This window comes from Tachysurus fulvidraco, chromosome 1, assembly GCF_022655615.1.
Source record: "Tachysurus fulvidraco isolate hzauxx_2018 chromosome 1, HZAU_PFXX_2.0, whole genome shotgun sequence".
In the NCBI taxonomy this organism is placed as follows: Eukaryota; Metazoa; Chordata; class Actinopteri; order Siluriformes; family Bagridae; genus Tachysurus; species Tachysurus fulvidraco.
The window spans coordinates 44516914-44540838 of NC_062518.1; the positions used below are offsets into that span (position 1 = coordinate 44516914).

The window sequence follows — 23925 nt, forward strand, 5'->3', positions numbered from 1 at the left end:
AACAGAAGGTCTAACAATGAGGAATTAAAGTAGTACATTTTTAATTAAAACATTAAAATGATAAATAACAATCTCCATAAATAGATTAATATTTTCATTGCCAAAGTATCACAGTCGCCTTTCTTGACCCAAGGTACAAGGGTACAAGAGAACTTCACCTGGTCACTCAACACCAGCTCCATCACCAAGAAAGCCCAGCAGCATCTCTACTTCTTACGAAGTCTGAGAAAGGCACATCTCTTTCCCCCCATTCTGACTATGTTTTACAGAGGGACCAGTGAGAGCATTCTGAGTAGCTGCATCACTGTCTGGTTTGGGAACTGCACCATCTCGTATCACAAGACCCTGCAGCGGATAGTGAGGACAGCGACCCCACACAACCCTCACACACACTCTTCACTCTACTGCCACCTGGAAAATGGTACCGAAGCATTTGGGCCCTCACAACCAGTTTCTTTCAGTTTACAGTAATATGTTTCTTTCCACAAGCCATCAGACTCCTTAATAACTGAACTGTACTAAGCACAACACACACACACACACACACACACACACACACACACACACACACACACACACACACACACACACACCAACTGTATGGACTTCACAGATTTACACTAAACACACACAGTTCCAATATATATCCATCAACCTGTTTACATGCTGTTTTTTGCACACATTTTGCTATTTGCACATTCTGTCAGACATTTCAGTTGATTGATTGCTGTTTTGCACAACCCTGTACAATATTTAAGGTAGCTACTACTATAACAATGGGCTCATTCCAGTATTTCTGCACACATAATATTGTTTTAACATACAGTATTTACACTCGGCGCTGTTTCTGTTTATTGTCTTTTGTGTATTGTCTTCTTTGTATTGCCCTGTATTTTTTTGTCTGCAGTCTTTTGCCCTGCACTGTCTTGTTTGTCTTGTCCTGTACTATTTGCACCAGGTTGCACAGTTGCACTTTATGTGGCTAAAATGTTGCCGTCAACTGTTGCTATTGTATGTTTACAATAATCCACTTATTGTTTACATCTGCTTATTTGCACAATGGTCAATTACAGACTGCACACTGGTCTGCGCTATTTTATGTACTGTAGTGTATTGAGTTGTCTGTCTGCTTTTGTCTTGCACTGTTTGCAATAAGTGCACACTATGCACTTTATGTAGTTAGGACAACTTAGGTTTCAGTCCTCAGCTCTGTTTTGCTCTATGTTGTGTTACCTAGCAGGATGGTCCTGGAGAAACATTTTATTTCACTATGTGATTCTGATTCAGATTCTGATCTGATATGTACTATGTCAGCTAAGTATATGTGGTTGAAATGACAATAGATTCTTGATTTGACTGGTTATTCTTAGCAACATACAGATCATAACAATTGTATTCAGTTTTGAGTGCACACATTATAAATTATTTGGCAGTTAGTAAGTATATTAAATTACTTGAGCAGTTTGAATATACAAGATACTGATTAATATGGAAACAAGCTCTTATAACAGAACACCTTTACCTTGTAGGCTGATGTGAATTTGGTAGCTTAGTGGTTGAGATAATGGGCCATGCTTCAAAGGTTGTGGGTTTGAATCCAAGGTCCACCAAGTGTCCATTGCTTGTCCTTTAGCAAGGCACTTAACCCTCAATTGTATAAAGATGATACCCTCTCTATAATGAATGTTTTTTTTTTTTTTTTTTTTTTTTCATTGGTTGTTGCATTAAATCTTACCCAGATAGTGCTATATTCTTGATTCCTGCCCGGTTCCAAAGAGACGTCGATGTGGACAGATACATTTTTGGCTCTGTGGCGTATTAAAAATATGATAAATAGTCAAAATGTTTTTCTGTGTGAGAAATACGATGTCTGGCAGGAGAGCGTGACAAAAGGCCGAAATGCATGACTGTCACTCTCAATGGATGATACTTGACAGCCCTGTGATGATGAACGGTGACATCACATGGACAGAACTTCCACAGAACTCCTTACACATGACAGAGAAGCACAACAAGGTTTTAGACTAAACCTCATCAGAGCTCTTCACAGACTGTATTGATTATCCATCCTGTATTTCTATTTCAGTTTAGAAATGGCTGATTTGGACAATCAGAGCCAGTGGCCTCCTGCATCAGTCAGGAGCTTATGGAGAAAGACAGCATGCTGAAAACAATGCAGGGGGGAAAAGGAAGAGATGGCTAAAAAGTTAAGAGAGCTTGAGGAGAATAAAGAGAATGGAAGAGATCAAAAAGGCAGAGCAGAGAAATAATCTGTATGAAGAAATGGAGAGAGAACGAGCTATTCAGATGCTCTTGGAGGATTTGATGAGCGAGAGATAGAACAGATGACAAGAATAAGGTAGTTATTCTGAAGTCGGGGGAAGAGGAAACCATGTTTTTTTTGTAAACAGAGAGCAGCAGGACAGAGAGAAGGCCGGCTGGAGAACGAGAGCATACAAGAGCTTGAGAAGGAAAACCAGAGACAGAATGAGCTCAGAAAGGTGGAGCAGAATAGAAAGGATAGCTGACTCGATGATACAGGTCTTACAGAAAAACAAAGAGGACCAACTGAAAGAGAAAGAGATCTGGAAGAAACAGAGAATGTTATGGGAGGAGGCATCAGAAAGATGGGAGATAGACAGAAAGCAGATGGAGGAAGAGAAAGATAGACGGAAGAAAGAAAAAGAGTGCTTTGAGAAAGAGTGCTGGGAGTATATTAAGCAGAACTGGCAGAAAGATAGAGTTAACAGAATGAAAGAGAAAAAAGCCGAAAGAAGAGAAAAAGACGTATCTGGAAGAGAGACGATATATGAGAACTGCGTACAGTCCTATGTGGTTTTAGCGAGAGGAAGAAATGCACAAGTTTAATGCAGATTTTTCCATTTGTAAAAAGCTTTAATAAAATTCTTGACATTTCTTGTGTTTTTTTTTTTTTTTTGGACATTATACAGAGTTGGGGTTCAGGTAAAGTGTTGGGGTAAGAATTATTGTTAACAAATGCATTTGGTAATTTGTAGGATGTTATTTTGACTGAACTGTTTATTCAGGTCACTCTTGTGTTACATAGAATTGAAAAAAAAAAGGATCCGTAAAATCAACAATTATTTAAAAATGATTAATCTATTACCATTACGATCCTTTTCATGAAATAGAGGACAGGGCAAATGTTAATTCAGGAGAAGAAGCTTTAACTCCAGACAAACAATTTAAAACATCTAATAATGAATCAGATTTCGGAATAATAATGTATAGGATAGACTGATAGTTTATTGAAACTTTTTAAACTTTGCCATTAAATTGCCATAATTAAAACATTTAAATGATAAGACTCGAGTTAAGCTAAATTGTTAGCCAATGTAACTACTGGTTCATGTGATATATTTATCCTGATGCAAGCTAGCTTGTTAGCAAGCGAAGCTACTGGTGTACACTGTATGTTTTTATCCTGATGCTAACTAGCTTGTTAGCAATGCAGCTACTGATTTACATAAACATAATATTTAGCCTGATGCTATCTAGCTTGTTAGCATCGCGGCTACTGGTTTACATAAACATAACATTTAGCCTGATGCTATCTAGGTTGTTAGCATCGCGGCTACTGGTCTACATAAACATAATATTTAGACTGATGCTAACTAGCTTGTTATTCACTCAGATTATCAGTATAATTACTTTAATTATTGTAAACTGGTCTAAAGGAGCTTTTACACTGTAGACTGGATGACTATGTTTTTGACTCTCAATTGTTTATTTTGCAGTAAATCACTAAATAGTAGATTAAAGCACAAATCAGATGTTATAGCCTCAATCCAAAAAGTGGAGAGGTTATGTGATTAAAATTTTTGCCCTGCCCCACTAAAGTCCATGCTCATTAGAGCAATTACCTTAGAGGGGTTCTCAAGAATTGCCCTGTGAAATGTAGGCGTGTCTTCAAACATATACTGATATTTTTGCAGCTCATGTACAAAGATTAACTTACAGAGGTATTTGTGAATTCATAACATCTGTATTCCACTTACAATGCTTATTAAATGCTTTTTTTTTTGTTCATGTATAAAACTTTAATAAAAACATTATTTAAGGCACAAACAAAGTCATGTCAAGACATCAAAGCACACAGTGAGAGGAGATACAAAGCATCAGGTCATTTGTAAAGAATTAAATATGATCAATAAAGTTATATAAAGAAAAAATTCAAAAGCAACATGGATTTCAAAAAGAACTGTGTGTGTGTGTGTGTCTGTGTGTGTATGTGTCGGCACGTGCATGTGAGCGACAGATCATATATGAAATTATGATACACCATTAACATGCAGTCCTGAGGCAGATCACCAGGCAGACAGACGACCCCTCCTGGATGTTGTAGTCTGACAGGGTTCGATTATCCTCCAGGATGGTGTCGCCTAGGATCAGGATCTAGTGGGCTTGGGGAATCCCTCTTAGGGCAGATATACTGGTCTTTACGTCTTCAACCCTGCTTCCTGGCCAGACCTCTAGGGTAAGACGTCGCCGAACTGGGTCTCCACAAAGATTTCCATTGGAATCCATATGTAAAAATTAAAATTAGACACTACATTACCAAAAAAATATTAAGTGTTTGTTTACTAGTGACTACAAAAAATATAAATATCATTTCCTCTGAGGAAAAAATTATTTACATTCCCCTGAAATTGAATTTGAAATTCGCACTTGGTTAACGTGCCCTACTTTTATACATGCTGTTTACGCGTGCCTTCTCTGTTTACGCCTGTGCTGACATGCATATATTCATTCAGTCACACATTCACCCACTCACACATTCATCTATCCACTCATTTTCTCCTTTGAGTTCTACAGTAAGTGGGAACTGTGGCCAGACTGGTGGGAGCTGTGGCCTGACTGGTTACAGTGGAGTTCTGTGGGAGCTGTTTAAGTTAGTTAAATATTTGTACTTTGATTTCTTTTGAGAAATCACCTTCTTTCCTCTTGACCCATCCGACATAATGGCTAGAGGAGCCTGAGCGGCCCTGATGCGTCGGGACAGCCCGCAGGTCGTAGTAACTGCTATTATGGGAGGCCAGATCTGCAAAGCAATGAAACTTTATCACAATTCTCTAACCCATGTTTACATAAACATTTTGTGCTGTTGTGATCTTGTGTTCTTGTTCTGGTTTTGACTTCTGCCTGTTTTTGACTCTGAGCTTGGTTTACCCTTGTAATTGCTGCTGTGGTTACATGCACTTTGTGTGTGTGTGTTTGTGTATATATATATATATCACGGTAATATTGTTCGATGTGTCACTGGCAGTAGGCGAGTGGCTGCCTTATTTCTTTAGGACTGGGTTCCTTTTTCCCCCTGTGTGTTTAGGAGTCACTTCAGGGTGGACCCAGGCCAAAATAATGAACAAACAATTCTAATTGTTAGGTAACTATTCTTACCTGAAAGCAAAGAAAAGAAAAATACAGTGGGACTTCCCTAACTCCCTACCATTGTACTGTTGATTGTGTACACTGTTTATCTATTAAAATATACCAATACACTTATCTAGAAATTTTATTTTGTGTCTTTGATTTTGCCCATTTATAAAAGGTATCAATCACTGAATCCAGAGCTATAACTCTATGCAGCCCAACCCTAGACTGGGTGGTAAACAGACCTCATGTGCACATCTCATACACGTCCAGCATGAGGGGGAATTTCACGTCCTATGTGCAAAATGATCAAAATTTAGCAGAACCCAAATATATTTTCCTAGCTGTCGAACTAAAAGTACTGGGGGTGGAACCGTACCCTGTCTAATTTCACCTATAAACCTAAGCCCTAGTCCAGGACATACTGCACAACAAAGGGTGTATACCTGAGGTGGTGTACTGAGGATACGTAAAGAGATCTTACCTTGAGGACTTTGGTGTTGAGGACTCCCTCTTCTTGTCAGGTACCCTGGGAGTTGACTGATTTTAGTCTGGAACGAACAGATAAACAAACAGGTATTGTAAAAACAACAACAACAACAAAAAAAAAAACACGCAAATACTAATAATAATAACATTTTAGCATTGTAGTGATTTTGTATAGAGCGTCTCTCTGTAGAGATGGAAAAAAAATTGTTTCCTCTTGTAGTCGCTGTATTAAGAGAACAGAAAAATATTAATAAGATTAGTATAATCTCAGAAAAGAAAGAAAAGTCTGTTATACTTTTATTACAGCACATCCCTACTGTAAGTCCCTGTCAGTGAGCTGTTACTATAGAAACAATAACATTATATGAACATTAGCATTCAAATGCTTTAATATAAACCTGTGCATCAATACAGAAAATTGGTCAAATTTTCTCCAATCAAAATGCAAAGTATCCCTCCTTCAGATACTCACCAATCTAATGCCGGTTGCTAGATATTTGATAAAAATATGCCGGTTGCTAGATATTTGATGAAGCAGCTGAGCTGCAGATTGCTCTCCATACCTACGACGGGTTCCTCGTTCTCTAACTCCATGCACTTCATTCTGCACATGAATGAGTTAAAGAGGAATGTGTGCACACATGGGTGCACCCCTAAAAAGCACCCATACAAAGGAGCTCAGCACCCGTAAAAACTTGGAGTAAGAAATGTCATTATTCTAAAATTTTGTTCATCTTTTGCAAGGTTAAATAATGTCCAAAACATACTCCGTCGTTTGTGATTTAAAATGTACAGTCAGTGTTAAGGATGAAAATGAAAACATCCCCCTTAGCAAATGGTGTCATCCTCTTCTCTTCTACTTCTCCTCTGTACCTGCACCGCTTAGCACGACCGTCATCTAGCGCCAAACCTGTTATATAGTGTTGTGAATCAACCGTTACCCCAAAGCTGTGTCTCACAGTTCTTTCCTTTTATCTAGAGATGTTCCGATTACGAAACCATATCGGTGAGTACTTGAGTCAGTATCCTGAATCACCATGGTACACCTACTGTATAATAAGTGTTTATTTTCAGCCTATTTTAGTCCAGCAGGTTGCCGCCACTGTGGAGTAGTACAGGACCAGTGAGCAATGGACATACAAAGAAAAAAAGACAGATTCGGGTGAGAGACTGTCCTGTCTTGGGTCACTACTATGTTTTCTAAATCTGTGGTCGCCATGGTTTGTAGCACCGCCCACATTTCTGTCCTGAAAATAAGACACTGACCTGCTGTGATGTACTGAGATCGCACATTTTCTCCAGAGGACCTCAACACACCAGAATACCTGCACACACACACACACACACACACACACACACACACACACACACACACACACACACACACACACACACACAAATGTCAAGTTCCTCCACACACACAGTAAATGACAGTTCAGTCAGGACCACTTCGTAAATGAAGGTTAGCGAGCATATAGTTAGTGTTGGCAGAATGGTTCTGTTCTGGGAGAATTATCCCATGCGTCTGTCCGTGCGCATGCATGGACGGGGCAGGGAGGCAGCGCTGGGGAATGAATAGACCCCCTATTACAGCTCAGAATCAGAACCGAAATTGCGTGAGGTGCGAATTATTTACGTGAAGATTTTAATCGGCGCTGGCAACAGGTTCTGGCTGGAGGAGTCGGGGACGGAGGAGGGTGTCAAAGGCGAGGATTTGAAGGAGGGAAATTACGGAAGTCGTGCTGGATTGGTGCGCCTTGTGGACAGCTGATTAGCAGCTGATGCAGCTTACTGCGTGGCCTGCCTGAACTAACGCAATGCTTGATTTCTGTAATTAGGAGTTATTAGCGCACACACTCCTTGAGAGAGGTTCTGAGCTCAGGCAATGAGCGGAGACACTGCACTGTGGCATTCAGGTAGCACGTGATCCCCAATTCGTCAGTCCACATGGTAACTCCATCTACACACACAATATGGAGAGTTTAGGTTATCTCTGAAATAATAACATCAATAATACTGATTAATAAATGTAAAGTGTCTCATGGCTGAAGCAAGCTGCACCTCCGTCATGTCCTCTACAAACATCGGACGGACGGACGGCTCTTCGGGCAGCGTGTCAGCCGATCGCACCATCAAGAAGGTCGCACCCCCCCACCACCACCACCACCACACACACACCTGAGTTTTTGTTCTTTCTCTGTTAATCTCTTCATCAGAAATGACTTTTAGCTGTACTCATGTTTTTGATCTTAATGTTTCCCCACTCCTCAGAGAGAGAGAGAGAGAGAGAGAGAGATAGAGAGAAAGATTTCACAGTGAAATAAAACGTTTCTCCAGGACCATCGTGCTAAGTAACACAACATAGAGCAACACAGAGCTGAGGACTGAAACCTAAGTTGTCCCAGCTACATAAAGTACATAGTGTGCACTTATTGCAAACAGTGCAAGACAAAAGACAGCGCAGAAAGACAACTCAATACACTACAGGACATAAAACTACAAACTAGTGTGCAGTCTGTAATTGACCATTGTGCAAATAAGGAGATGTAAACATACAATAGCAACAGTTGATGGCAGCATTTTAATAGAGATGTGATTTGAATAGAACAGTTCTGCACAGAAGACTCACTAGCCATCTACTGGTTAAAGTCTAGTAATGAACATAAACATTATGAAGGTTGTAAACAACTGTACATTTAACCTGCTGTGCAACGCTGCTCTGACCAAAAAGATATTACACCTGTAGTAATTTATACTGACGTACGTGTCCCTCAGTGACACTTGTTTTCGGATTATGTAGAAAACCTTCAACACCATTATTACCCAACTGGGTTAGTATTGAAAACACAAGATCAACTATCAGAGTTGGTTTTACCTTGAATGCAGGTGTCCTTCGAAGTCACTCTGTCCTCTTCAAGTTCTTCTACGTAACCTTGTGTTTGAATCTTTAGACGGACTCAGACTTAGACCTTTTTGTCTTTTCAGGATCCTCACAATGGGAGGCCTTGTTTTTATTAAAAGCTGTGTGTACAGTAATATATGTAAAGTAAAATAAAAGAAAATTACAACTAAAATCTGCTTCAAATAATCAAACAATTCCAGCATAAGTAGAAGAAATTAAAATGCAAAGATAACAAACCAAGAAACAGTCTCCAACAAACAGAAACAGAAACTATCAGCAATAACTGAGTGTAACACACAAAGCTTTCCTCTAGGTGAATGCACACTAATAACTGGTTCTAAAACCCTTTTATACCATTTATTAGTATGATTCCATAACATCATTATGCTTCTGTCAACCTCCTGTCAGGGATCTCATGATCTTTATGTTTCCCAACAACATCCTGTGAAATTTCTTCAGGTTTTTTGCCGCTGCTGATTGTGTTTTTATGCCGACTGTGTGTAGTGTATTTTCCATAGCTTCCTTCTTCCATGCTTTCTGTCTTTGTTGTCTTTTATTTGTTTTTTTCTCTTTTTGCTGCATTAATTTCACTTTGTTTCTTTATTGTATTGGATGAGATTGTCACATAAGGATAACCGGATATTCATGGTATGGCAGTTACTCCACTCTTAAAATTTCTATGAACACACCGTGAGGGTTAAAAATGCACTAAAGTGATGCTAGTGATCTATTTACTTTCAAATTAATTTTACAGCAGCACAAAAAGATTCAATATAGGGGTTTAGCAGTTGTTACGATCCCAGGGAGTGTTTAGGGGTATGGATGGGATGTAACATGAAATGATTATCAATGATAATGATTATTAATGATGATCAAGGTTTGATTTTTGTTGTGTATGTGGCAATCAATGACAAGGACAACAAATAGTGGGCAAAACCTGTATCTATTAATATATAAGTGGTGGTGACAAGTGAAAAAAGGTGATGATAATATTTACAATATTTACAGAAAACAGACGAAGACACAAAAGGGGAAAGGGACACGAGCGGTGCCAAAACAAAGAAATAAGCAAAACAAAACCGCTCTAACTTGAATTTAACCCTCTAACTTAAACTATAAAGGAAAAGTAATGAGACAAATCTTCAGCGTCGAACGACGCCCTAACTACCCTACACTACCTACCCAAACAAAACGTACAGAGGGTGGCACGCGCTCCTAACCTAGTGTGTCTAATACAGAAATGATTACCTACATGTTGCACAATGTATGTCACATGACGTACTTACCTGTCCACTTTCCCCAATATAAACAAAGTCACAGACACAGGGTGAATGAACACTAACATACAGATGCAGAACAAGTGACTAACAAGTTGGGTTACATGAACAGTCGGACATACAAATGGAAAAACAACACAACACAACAAACAAATCAGCACACGTTATCAAACGGGGTCAAGGAAAACATAACTGGCATGAATGAACGGTAGCGGGTTTAAATAGGCGGGATCGGGTGTTGATTGGTGGATCGACGTCACGCAGGATAATCAAGATCGACAGGAAAGGTGTCCAATTGCAGTGATCTGAGGAGACAATCAGCAGAGCAAAGGGAGAGAGCGGGAAAGAACAAAACACACACAACACTGAACCAACAAACACAGAACGTACTGTAACAGCAGTACAAAATGATTCAATATAAGCTTATAGCAGCACAAAATGATTCAATATAGGGTTTTAGCAGCAGGGGTCGACAATTATGCTGGTGGTCCGTCTCAGGACCTGTGACATCAACATTGATGTGGTGTATGCCCTGAACACAATGGCTCTGAATGATCAAGAATGATCTTTACCCTAAAATTGATACCCCCACACCACCAGTGGCTGCTCCAAGAGGGGTCCATCATTATTCTGGTGCTCCGCCTCAGGAGTGGACAATAAGGACATGTCCTGCATTTATTTTTTTTTTGTTCTTTGTTCACTTGTTTTAAAATAAAAAATAATTTAGTGAAATATTAAAAAGATTTTTACTTTATTTAATTTCAACAACTGAATCTAGTAATGTCTACTTATGTTGGGTGAAAGGAAATGTAGGATGTGTGTCAGGTGATCCATTTGGACAGCACTAAACTGTAAGTGAACCTTCACCCTACTTGACGTATATTGGTGCTCAGAGTGCAGGCATTGCCCTTTCGCACTCGTCCCACCTCACCGGGGCTTGGGAACACTACAGGTCTAGTCTCATGAGTGAGTTCGGGTCACACTGATGTAGTCTCAACACACGTTTCTCTGTGTTATAACAGCACAGTGATTCCATATAGCGTTATAGCAGCACAAAGTGATTCAATATAGCATTATAGCAGCACAAAGTGATTCAATTGATTATTCAGAAGATGCAGAAAAAATGAAAGAGCCAAAGAAGTTCCGGGAGGCAGTGGGAAGTTAAATCTGGTCGTGTTTTGTTGTCAGTAGACTATCTGAACATTTTGCTGAACCAACAGAACAACACTGGAACACAGTAAAACATGTGTTCAGATACCTGAAAGGTACAACAAAACAGGAACTATGCTTCAGAAGAAACGACACAGGGACTAGGTGTAAGAGTATATATGGATGCTGATTGGGCGTCAGATACAAAAGACAGACGTAGTATCTCAGGATACTGTGTCAATCTAAGTAAAGGAAGTTCTTTGATTTCCTGGAAAACAATCTACAGTGGCATTATCTACTCGTGAAGTGGAGTACATGTCCTTAGCAGGAATGTATCTACTTGAAACAGCTACTTAAGTGTATGGACACTTACCAATATACACAATCAAAAGTATATGAGGACAACCAAGGTACCATAGCACTAGCCAGAAACCCAATCTGTAGGCAGAGGTGCAAACACATTGACATCATTTTATAAGGGAAACTGTAAATTCTGGTAATTTTGGAGTATTGTCCCACAGAGAAAATGGTTGCTGACATGACGACAAAGCAAAAACTAAAGACATTTGTTCGAGATACGTTTGGCACTTAAAAATGTGAAAAGTGTATGTTTATTTATGTTAAAGTGAAGACTTGTTGTTTTGAGTATTATTTTTCTGATAACACAATGAGCTATGAGTGAATGGGGGTGTTCAAGTAATTGCACTCTTATCATTTTATCACAGTTATGCGTGATGACATCGTGCTGCGACGTCATCACGTCGTTACGTGTTTCACGTTGTACGAAGTCCAGGCATGTTCTTCTGCCATGTGAGTTAATAAAGCAGCGGATGCTGAAGTGGTAAAAGTGTATTGTGCAACGTTTGTTTGTTTTCCACACGTGTAAATAGTAAAACTGTGTACTCGAGTTCAACAGTATAAAAGTAGGTCACATATACCAGGCGCGCATTTCAAATTCAATTACGGCAGCAGAATGTAATTTTTTTTTCCTCAGAAGAAATTATATTTATATTATTTGTAGTGTCTTAATATTATAATATAAATTATTATATTACTTGTAGTATATTACTGTAGTGTCTAATACTAATTATTATTATTTTCCCATATAGATTACAATGGTGGAAATGTTTTTGATCAGGGTGAAAACCCTCTCAGAAATCTATTTCTACCTCGCGGTCGAAGAGGGAGACATCATGCTGAGGGTCAAAGAGAGGATCCAGGACCTCACTGGGATTCCCCCGGAGCACCAGTGGCTGATCATGGGCGACACCGTACTGGGTGACGGTCACAACCTGACGGACTACAGTACAACATCGAGGCGGGGTCGATCATCGTGCAGCCTCAGGACCTTTGACCCCGACCACAAAACTGGCCATAACACTGGCCATAGCCCTCTGTACGTATTTGTCAGATAAACATTCAACACTGAACGAAATAAACACAACAGCTCTTTTAAGCTTAACGAAGAAAGCACATTAGTGAAAGTCAGGATGACAGGAGGTCTGGCCCCACAACTTTTGTTTGAAGGGTGCGATGATAAATATGACCTTTGCGAAACAAGATTCCTAGGCTGTGTACATACTCTAAAGCTAAAACAGACTATTTTGCATGAGCCCACTGATGCTAAAGCAGAACAGCCGTCCTACTGGTGATCTGCCTCAGGGCTGCGTGTTAACTAACACCCTTCACCAAACGACGTTAAACAACAGCTCTTTTAAGAGCTACCCAAAGATCCAGAAAGAGATTTTCCTTCTTTACTGAATGAGTTTTCTATGTGATATACTAGATATAGGTTTTAATGTGAATTAAATATAATATTAAATTCACATTAAAGCCTATATTCAGTATATTTGATGTTGTATGTGTATAACAGCACAAAGTGACTCGACATAGGGTTTATATCGTGGTGGCCTTTAAAACAGAAAATGGCCTCTTCACCCTTACGAGCTGAAATAAAACAATAAACAGATCACCTGAACGGATTCCCAGGCGGCTGGAACACGAAATTCCCCCCTCTGAAGCTGTACATCTTTCTGTAGTCCCTCATCTACCGAACAGCAGCGCGATCCTTTATCGCCATAGCAACGATACTCCATAGCAACGTGCGAGGTAAGTCCCAACTGGTCCATGAATTCCTCCCAGTCACATCGTTAACTAAACTAAACGCAATGTTGGACTGTAGGGAAGCAGTCAGATAGTCACGAGAATTAGCGTAGCTTCGGCTGCTCTGTGCAGCACTCAGAAGAAACAACTCGTAAACTTTACTCTTGTACAGATTATATACACAAATAAGTAGCAATAACAAATGCAGACGCTTTAACACACTTTGTCAGTGTTACACTATATTAGCCTTAAAACCTGCAAGAGAGACACACACAAAAAAAAAAAAAAAACCTCACACCGAACTGCAGTTCTAAACTCCACCCCTTTATCCAATCATAATTCTCAGTATAACCTGCAGAGGTGGGAATAAGTGGGAAAAGGGCCAATCACAATATAATGACCAAAAATCTAGGCAAAGCCACGTTTTGAGCCAGTGCATTACTAACAAACCTTATGCATGCAGTAACTCTTAAAGGGGACGTGCACAATTATTTTATCAGTATACACAGACACAGTTATGATATTATATGAACCACAAACAATCATAAATGCCCATTACATAAAAATAAAAGACATGAAACTTAATGTAACCCTAGCAGGGCTACATTAATGTTTCAGCAGCACAAAGTGATTCAAATTAAAAAGATACCAAGGGAAATGGAAATCTGTCCATGCTTGCTAATTACTGCTGGAATCTCTGCAGGGATGATCCTCAGTTCACAATAAACTAGCCAAAAACAATGGGACCCTGTCGTTTAGTCTGCATGCTTGTGTGCTGCGGATATGGTTTATGTGCTAAAGTTGAATGCTAAAAAAAAAATCACAGGTTTATACTGTACATGGCTCATACACACACACACACACACACACACACACACACACACACACACACACACACACACACACACACACACACACCAACAAATAATACACTGTGTCTCCTTTTTGTGCCAATTGCCCTCAGGTTTAAACCTCTCTTGCCCCATGTGTGTGTTTTAGGAGGTGAGAGCAAGAGCTCACAGAATCCTCCAAGAAGAGACGAAGGAGATGATGAAGACTCTGGCACATGGCAAACAGTGCATGACAAGACAAACAAGACAGTGCAGGACAAAAGACAGTGCAAACAGAAAAATACAGGGCAATACAAAGAAGACAATACATATAAGACAATAAACAGTAACAGCACTGTCCAGTGTACTGTAAATACTGTATGTTCAAATACATAGTGTATGTACAATATGAACATTATGTGTGCAGAAATATTGGAATGAACCCACTGTTATAGCAGCAGCTACCTTAGATATTGTACAGGGTTGTGCAAAACAGCAATCAATCAACTGAAATGTCCGACAGAATGTGCACATAGCAAAATGTAAACAGGTTGATGGATGTATATTGGAACTGTGTGTATTTAGTGTAAATCTGTGCATTCCATACAGTTGGTGTGTTTGTGTGTGTGTGTGTGTGTGTGTGTGTGTGTGTGTGTGTGTGTGTGTGTGTGTGTGTGTGTGTGTGTGTGTGTGTGTGTTGTGCTTAGTACAGTTAAGTTATTAAGGAGTCTGATGGTTTGTGGGAAGAAACTGTTACTCAGTCTGGTTGTGAGGGCCCGAATGCTTCTGTACCTTTTTTTCAGACGGCAGTAGGGTGAAGAGTGTGTGTGTGCAGTGTGTGGGGTGAAGAGTGTGTGTGAGGGCTGTGTGGGGTTATCCACAATGCTGTTGGCTTTGCGGATTCAGCGTGTGGTGTAAGTGTCCATGATAGAGGGAAGAGAGACTCCAATGATCATAATATAATAACTATATTTACATTACAAAAATTAAAATTCAATTCAAATGTTTTTGTATAGCGCTTTTAACAGTTGACATTGTCTCATAGCAGCTTTACAGAACAAAAACATAAAATAAAAAGTTAATTTAAAGAATAATATAAAGATTAATATAATACAAAAACTCAAGATAAATGTATTTAAATTAGAGGAATAACATGTCATCTACATGTTATGCTTCCCAGCACGTGCAGATGTAAACAGGATTTTAACAGGACATGAGTGCTCTGGTTGTACAGTGTGTACCCTGCCTGTAGTCCAAGATGCTGGTATAGGCTCCTAATCCCTTGTGACTTTGCAGAAGATAAGATGTTTTGGAAAATGGATGGATGATAAACATTCTGTGAAGAAGTTGGTCTATATCAGCTTTACTTATGCTGATAACATTACATGGATGTAGTCAGATTTACGTTTAAAGTATTAAATATTGTACAGTAATATCATACCTTGTTGACATGAAATGTTCTGCACACTAATTTTGAGGATGAAAGTTTACGGAAAGAGCACAGTAACAGATGCAGCACATTGTGTAGTTCACATACTGCGGTCAGATGTCCCCATCTAGTGGATGTAATATGAGGCTTCCATACTTTTTTTTTTTTTATGCAAACAGACAATTACTATATTTACAGAAGAGAAATTTGATGAAAAATACAAATTCCAACAAAATGAAAGTGTGTGTGTGTGTGTGTGTGTGTGTGTGTGTGTGTGTGTGTGTGTGTGTGTGTGTGTGTGTGTGTGTGTGTGTGTGTGTATCTTAATTAACTTTACATAATTTGGCCCACGACTGTTTACATTTACCCCAGGTCCACCAAGCTACCACTGCTGGGCCCCTGAGCAAGGCCCTTATCCCTCAGTTGATTAGTTGTAAGTCACTCTGGATAAGGGTGTCTGCTAAATGCCGTAAATGTAAATCTTTGTTCAGTAGGTCATCTAGTTTGATAGTTTGTTAACAGTTGTGGGCCAAATTATGTTTGGCATATTGATGGGTATGGCAAATTAAACCCTTACACAATATATAAATGGATGCATGGGTGTATTTTCCAGTAAAATAATTTGGCTCTAGGCTTAAACTAACAATGACCCACAATTGATTGCAGGATATTTGGTTATTGCTGTTGCTGAAAATAATGTATGCCCACGAAAAATTTGAATTGACCATGGAACTGAAAATCCTCATATAGCAGGCATGGAAACATTTCTCAGAGAAGCTGCAAATGCAGAATATTCCCCACTTGGTCCAAGCACTGTAGAAACCAAAGAATAGAACGATGGTGGTCCACACTGAGAAGCCAGTGCATACGGCTTTGGATGGATAATTTTGGACAGAAGAAGATGGACACTTTGTTGACAGCTATATTGACAAATGTCTCATTCCGTTTTTTTTCCAAGCATTTTATTCAGGTAACACATTTAGTATAATGTCAGAGAATCATTTGTGACCCCGCCTGTGAAACCCTGGCTAAAGTCACATGATCAAATTTAGAGCTTCAAAGAATTCATGACCATAAAATGACATATGCAATTAGTGATTATTGCTGTAAATGATAGAATAAAAACTAAACTATCAATATACAATACTCAAACATTTATTTATAACATGAAAATACTGAAATTAGTGATTTTATAGACACTACACTTTTTTTCTGCACAAATATACCTGAACTTGGATTGTATGCATTGACTTTGGTCGTCTCTGTATTCATTTTAGACACAGAAACACCTGAAGATTCTTATATCATTCGTTTCAGGAACCTATTTCCTGTCATTTGAAAATGTAAACAGACCATAATATTAAATCACAATAACAACAACAGGGTCAGTGAAGGCAAGGCAGATATTGTGACTTCTTAATTCAGAGCAGATATTTTTGTGTCATCACCAACATTTCAGGAACAATTTATGTGTTTTGTAGCTCAATTTCTGACAAGATAACCACATTTAAAATTTCATACATTTCATATATTTAAAAACTCTTTAGTGTCGAAAAAATCTATTGTTTACAGAGCCCTAAAATAACGTAAATGGTCAAAAAATGACCTTAGCTTGGATTTCACAGGCAGGCTCACACTTTAGATTATATATTATTTTATAAAAATTAATTATTTAATCTTTTAAAATATTTAGTATATGTGGCATTTGTATACATAAGATATATATTTAAATTTGATCATTCCATTCAAAGAACATTTTAACCTGGGAAGTGGTTTGAGCTCAATGAAGGAGAATTCACGGACTGCAGTAATCAGGAAAATCAAATAAAACGGATGGTCATGACACTTTCATGTTTATGTGTTGAAAGAAAGATTAGGATATCATTAAAAGAGAATCGGCAGTGGGTCATCTGTAAGCCTGTTAATCCAAAACGCTCTGGTCGCGCCGCAAATATTCCGTTAGTGTTCTGAAAACTGGAAACAGAAGTGCGCCATCATCTCGTTTTGCCGCTCTAACTCCTAATTGGGATATTCAAAAATTATATTCAAAGTCTACGTCATATTTATAGCCCAGGTCCTAACGAATCAAATAAGCCCTCATTTGAGCCAATCGGTGCTTGTATGGCAGAGATAGACGGCTGGGAAGCCAATGGTGGCATGACCTAATTTTTGGGAACCCGCCTTTGACTGACAATTACTCCTTCCAATAGCAATGAAATGGGCCGGGACCTATACAGCCGTTTAGCCAATAAGCAGACGATTCCAACGGTATATGACATGCCTTACATTCTTTGACTGTGTCTGCGTGAACTGGATGCGCAGAAGAATTCTTGCGTAATCCCTGACCTTTTGTCCCTCTCACAGCTCAGGGTGTCAAGTTACAGGCCTGTTTTCACACCAGAGTGATAGAGAGAGAGTCTAGGCTTATTTATGGCCTTTCAGACTGAGCCTGCAGCCTTTTATTTCAAAGTTATATAGTAAACAAGTACACAAAAACGCTGCACCAGACGACCAGGGCCGTAGAAAAATATTTTTATTGAGGCCATTTTGGGGTCTTTTGGCTTGAAAATTTTTTTTAGTGAAAGCCAAGACATGTGGCTATGACTCTCAGTTGTTATTTTGTCCCTAACATGTTCCAGAAAAATAAGATTAATCAGTTTATCAGGTAAACAACCCAGGCGGAAATGAAAACCTGCATTCAAACCCCTGTAACTTTGTGCCAGTAAGGCCTAGAATCAATCTGAAACTAGTTTCTGAAACTAGAGAATCTCTTCTTTCCAATGAGACCAGGCTCACCCCTGTGTGTCAAAGTATGTGGGAGCTGTACCACTTTTTATTGGGTAGGTCATGTAGGCAAAAAACCTGCAAAAGGGGGGGCGAAGCATAAAGGGGTTAATGGTTTAGATCCCATGTATCTAACTAGTCTTCTAAAACGTTACAATCCTTCATGCCCTCTGAGATCACAAAACTCATATATTCTGGGAACTACCAGAAGTCCTAAGTCTACTAAAGATGGTAGAGCATTTTCGTATTTAGCTCCCAAACTTTGGAATAGTCTTCCTGATAGTGTTTTGGGCTCAGACACACTTTCCCAGTTTAAATGTAGATTAAAAACTCATCTCTTTAGTCAGGCGTACACATAATACATCCTATAATATCATGCACCAGTACATCAGACCTGCACATTTTTATGAACAGCAGATATGTTAATCCCTCTCCACTGCTGCTCTCTTTGTACCCATCCCGAGGCATCCAGACATTGTACCAGCTCCCAACGTCCTCTGTGGTACGAAGCCTTTGGACGTTCACTGAGCCGAGGCCGACTCTAAGAATCCTGAGACATCTCCAGTTAGACTCTGTAATACTAAGGAGATCTGAAATCCATGATCCTTACACCAATACAACATTTATATTACACTGTATATTACAATCACTCCCCCAGTGTCACCCCTATGAGGATGAGGTCCCCCTTGAATCCGGTTCCTCTCAAGGTTTCTTCCTTTACCAATTTAAGGGAGTTTTTCCTTGCCACTGCTGCCTGAGTCACCTCAGACTTGCTCATAGGGGGATAAATACATACACATTGTGAACTATATATATATACTATATATATATATCTATGATATATATTATATATATATGTATATATATATATATATATAATCTTGAATTTTTATTCTGTTAATTCATTTTCTTTTATTATTCATTATTCCTTATGTTTACCTTCTGCTCTATGTTTATGTTCTGTAAAGCTGCTTTGAGAAAATGTCTATTGTAAAAAGCGCTATACAAATAAACTTGAATTGAATTGAATAATTAACTGTCTTTCTTACATACTTCCAGGTTACAACATTCATCTGTCATTCTACAAAATGGGCGACATTTTCACGTTGTAATCTTCATAATCTATATTAATAGCAAATAAATAAATAAATAAATAAATAAATAAATAAATAAATAAATAAATAAATAAATAAATAAAATATTCAAAAATATGTTAGTTCACCCAAATAACATATTTTCACAAAAATCTTGGAAGTCTTTGGGTTACGATGTCTGTCACTCTCTTTGGCTAACAATTTTTCAGGACTCTCTCTGCCTTTATGGTATGTGAGTTTAATTAGCCATTTCCAGTAAACAATTGTCATTATGTCCTTTTAACTTAAATAAGGCATTTAGTGTGGTTCAATACCTTGTCCTCCTGCATTCTCTGTACAGTGGACACCAGGATATCTCTCTCTCTCAGAAAACAAATAAGGTTTTCCATTCTGAAACAACAACAAATATATTACAAAACAAACATATATGGAAATATACTCGAAAATATTATGCAATATTAAATAATACATTCTCTTTGTGTAAGGGCTTATGCTACACCACTTTCTACCCAGAGCCGGATTAAATAAATGGACTACACTAGGCAGGCTGCATTTTTTGGGCCCCCCTCCATCGATGTTATTTATGAACTGAAATCTGAAACTTACCAAAGTTACTAATAAAGGTAAATTCACATTTTAATAGCCCAGTCTTTAGTTACAAATTGGTTATGTTGTATATTAAACAGTCTATCAGACTATTTTTTGATATTCATTATTTATACGTCATTACACGGCTCTATTAAATGCTATTAAATTATCCTCATCCATTGGGAGTGTCATTGTTAAGGCAGTAGTATCAGCAAATAACTAATAGGTGTCAGTAAACTATGTAAACAGAGCAAATACGTTTATTTGCTCTGTTTACATTTAATCAACACATTTAATTAAGATTTTCTGCAAAATGCAATAGCTTACAACATTTATAAATGTTGTAATTAAGAACAAGAAGGCAAACATGACCCCTTCACATTCATCAAGACCATTTATAAACTGTCTAACAATAAATAATAATAAATATAAGGATGGAGGATTTAAACTATGGAAAACTAAAGGTATCCAGACTATTAAAAACTTGTATCTTCCACCGCGTCTTCCGCCGCATTTCCCGCCGCATCTTCCACCGCGTTCACAGCTGTCAGACGGCTGCCCGACAGAAACTTTTGCAAAGCCCCCCGCTGTCTCTTCTTTTGTTCTTCTTCATTTTTTTCTTTTTACGTTTTGCCGCACCCGAAAGCATCTTCAAACTCAGCCTACTACTCAAAACACACCTGCCTGCTATATTTGTTGTCCCGCTCTGACGTCTGACCGCCGCGCAGCGTACGTCTCCTCGGACTTAAGTGGCTGGCGCCTCTATATAAATACAGTCTATGGTTTAAATAAACATCGTCACTATTTTTATTTAATTAATAAATAATGAAATAAATTGTAGATAGGACATTTGTACATTTTATTTTTATTTTTATTATAATTTACACACACACACACACACACACACACACACACACACACACACACACACACACACACACACACACACACACACACACACACAAATATATATATATTTGGTCACTCTGTCTGGGCCCCAGCCCGCCAAGCGCGCCCGAGGCACGAGCCTAGTTTGCATTTGCGTTAATCCGGCTCTGTTTCTACCCCCTGTCTAAAAACATGCAGTTGAGGAAAATTCAGCTCACTAAATTGTTCTTACAGTAGGTGTATTAGTGTAGTAACAGATGGAGCACATTGTGTGGTTCACATACTGCGGTCAGATGTCTCCATCTAGTGGATGTGTGTCGTAAGAAAAAAAACAGAGTTCTGAGATATAAAGTCACAATTATTATTATTATTATTATTATTATTATTATTATTATTATTATTATTATTATTATTATTACTTAAATTTTTTTGAGCTAAACAAATTGACAGCAAAGAAAAACTAGCTGCATCCCCAACGCTAAACTAACTAAAAGTACAGTGGGTTGCACCAGGACTCTTAGCTCTACATCAAGGTCTTCTTTCTGCCCACTGGTGTTTTTCTCTTTTGTCCAATATTTTACATGTCTGAACTGATAAACAGTGAACTGTCCATTCAGGTGGATTACAGACTAACATAAACTGTGAGTAAACATTTGAAGTGATATTTCATATAAGAGCACGTTCTGAGCTGAGATCTAGTAAGTTTGTGAATATTCGAAGGTGAAAATTTGAAATGGTGAGAATTTCAATTAATTTTTAAGATTCATAAGGAATTGGTCATACTGCAAGTGAAAAGTTTATTCTTTTTTCTTTACTGTTGCAAATTATTTGTAACTACTTTCATGTAATTGGTTACTCAAAGAGAGGTAATAATTAATCATAAAAAATAACAACCTTAAAAATTATTTGTATGCATGAAATGAGGTAGTAGTTGATCATTCATAGTGAAATAACCAGCAAAAGGTGACCATATTCCATATATTCCATCAGGTAAACACTATGATAGATCATAAGATTTCCATGTCATCTCTAAATTATTCTTAATCATAATTATTAAAAAGGGGAAACTGCAAAGCATTTTTTTTTATAAATTCTGGGAATTTTTACAGAATAAAATTGTATTGTATTTTATCATTTTTGATAAAGGGAATTTGTGGCACAAACTTAATTTTATAGGTTGTTTACTTGTTCATTTAAAGGAAAAACATTTTCCTTAAGTCAAAACTATTTCTTTTACAGTAAAACATTGACTCCAGCACCAGATTTAACCATAGAAACAACAATGACAATGCCTGCCAACCGTAAAAGAAAATACGGTTTTAGCTGTCATTTTGGCAACCCCAGCTGCCAGCGTTTTACCGTAGAAGTGTAGCAAGTCTCATCTAGATCATAAATCAATCACTCTCTCACTCATTTTACCGCTTATCCAAACTTCTCAGGTCACGGGGATCCTGTGCCTATCTCAGGCGTCATCGGGCATCAGGAGTGCCAACCCATAGCAGAGCAAACACACTCTCATTCACTCAAAAACTATGAACAATTTTCCAGAGATGCCAATCAACCTACAATGCATGTCTTTGGACCAGGTGAGGAAACCGGAGTACCCGGAGGAAACCCCCGAGGCATGGGGAGAACATGCATACTCCACACACACAAGGTGAAGGTGGGAATCAAACCCCGACCCTGCAGGTGTGAGGCGAATGTGCAAACCACTAAGCCACCATCATTTCAAGATTAGAAACAAGTCAAAAATTCTGCATATATGTTTGTTTGATAGAATTGCCATGTACCACAGGTAGAGTTGCAATTGGTGTAAACAACAAACAAGGAAAAGGTAATAAAAAAAAATTTGTAAAAAAATCATAGTGTTACACGTGGACACGTGTTATACTTATTTTCATGACTGTAGTAATCTTCATAGATTTAGTCAGTTCATTAGTGGTCACTGGTTATTTAATGTGATTATCTTAAATGTGATTTATCTTATCTTATTGTTTTAATCTTCTAATACTTTACTAAGTAAATAATTCTGAATTGCAAATAATAATTCATAAATAAAGTTCTATATACCTAGATATATTACACAGCATTAGACTATCTAATGTAACTTTATCATTGGATCTGATTGTTATGCTCAAGACTTTCTTGTTTTAACTGTAAGCATTTTTGGTGCTCATCCCTGCTCTAAAGAACACCACTATACTAATGCATTCATTATCCCACATTTCAAGCTCTATAAACCATTTCCTTAATGAAGTGTTAGGAAATAACAAATATTTTAGTAAATAACTGACCCATACCCGAAATGTGAAGAAGGTAAACTCTGTATTGTAGTTTTTGTAGATCTCAGTGACTTTCAGAGATGTTCTGCAGTATCTGACTAAATGAGTTATTATTTGTCTTCTTTTACTGCAAATGCAAACCTCCACCTCCTCCTCCATTTCCTTTGCAAAACAGATTGAATGTAAATTTGAGACAGATAAGGCATGAATGGGAAAAAAAAAAGAGAATTGTAGATATGTTTATTGAGTTGTATTTAATGTGTAATTTGAGAAAGAATGATACAGTTCAGTTCAAAAAAGAGCTCATTATACTGAACTACAAACATTTTCAAGAACAGTATTGAAGAATCAAGAACTGATACAAATCTAGCACAGTGTTCTGTAGACTAAAAGGTTGTATATATATATATATATATATATATATATATATATATATATATATATATATATATATATATATATATATATTTTTTTACTCAAGTCAACTGTATTGTCTGTGGTCACCTAGATGATGACATGGTTCTATTATGAGCCCCCCAAAGAGGGGAATATCATTAAATTATAATTTACCGTTTAATAATATTATATTAAATTACAATAAGCTTCATGAAATTTCCATCAGGTTCAAGAAAAATGTGTAGTTGTAGATCTTTGGTGTAGGGTATGACAAGAGCTTTAGGTTTGGCAGTTACTTTTCTGTTTTTTGCTCTGTAGATGAA

General features: G+C 37.9%; 1 protein-coding gene across 4 annotated transcripts in view; it reads right to left on the bottom strand.

Moving 5' to 3' along the window:
* Positions 1–3724: 3724 nt before the first annotated feature.
* The window catches only part of LOC125138359 (ubiquitin carboxyl-terminal hydrolase 14-like), a 73456-nt gene continuing 53255 nt past the window's right edge, over positions 3725–23925 (bottom strand). The window contains exons 1-4 of one of the 4 annotated variants that reach the window (XM_047810435.1): positions 7147–7188; positions 5876–5942; positions 4955–5062; positions 3725–4514 (exon numbers count right to left, since the gene is read on the bottom strand). In XM_047810435.1, coding sequence (XP_047666391.1) covers positions 4417–4514; positions 4955–5062; positions 5876–5942; positions 7147–7173 — 300 coding nt within the window. In that variant the 5' untranslated portion in view covers positions 7174–7188 and the 3' untranslated portion in view covers positions 3725–4416. Of the gene's footprint in view, positions 4545–4954; positions 5063–5875; positions 5943–7146; positions 7189–23925 lie in introns of those variants that run through there. The other 3 variants (XM_047810433.1, XM_047810425.1, XM_047810426.1) reach the window with 3 other exon arrangements.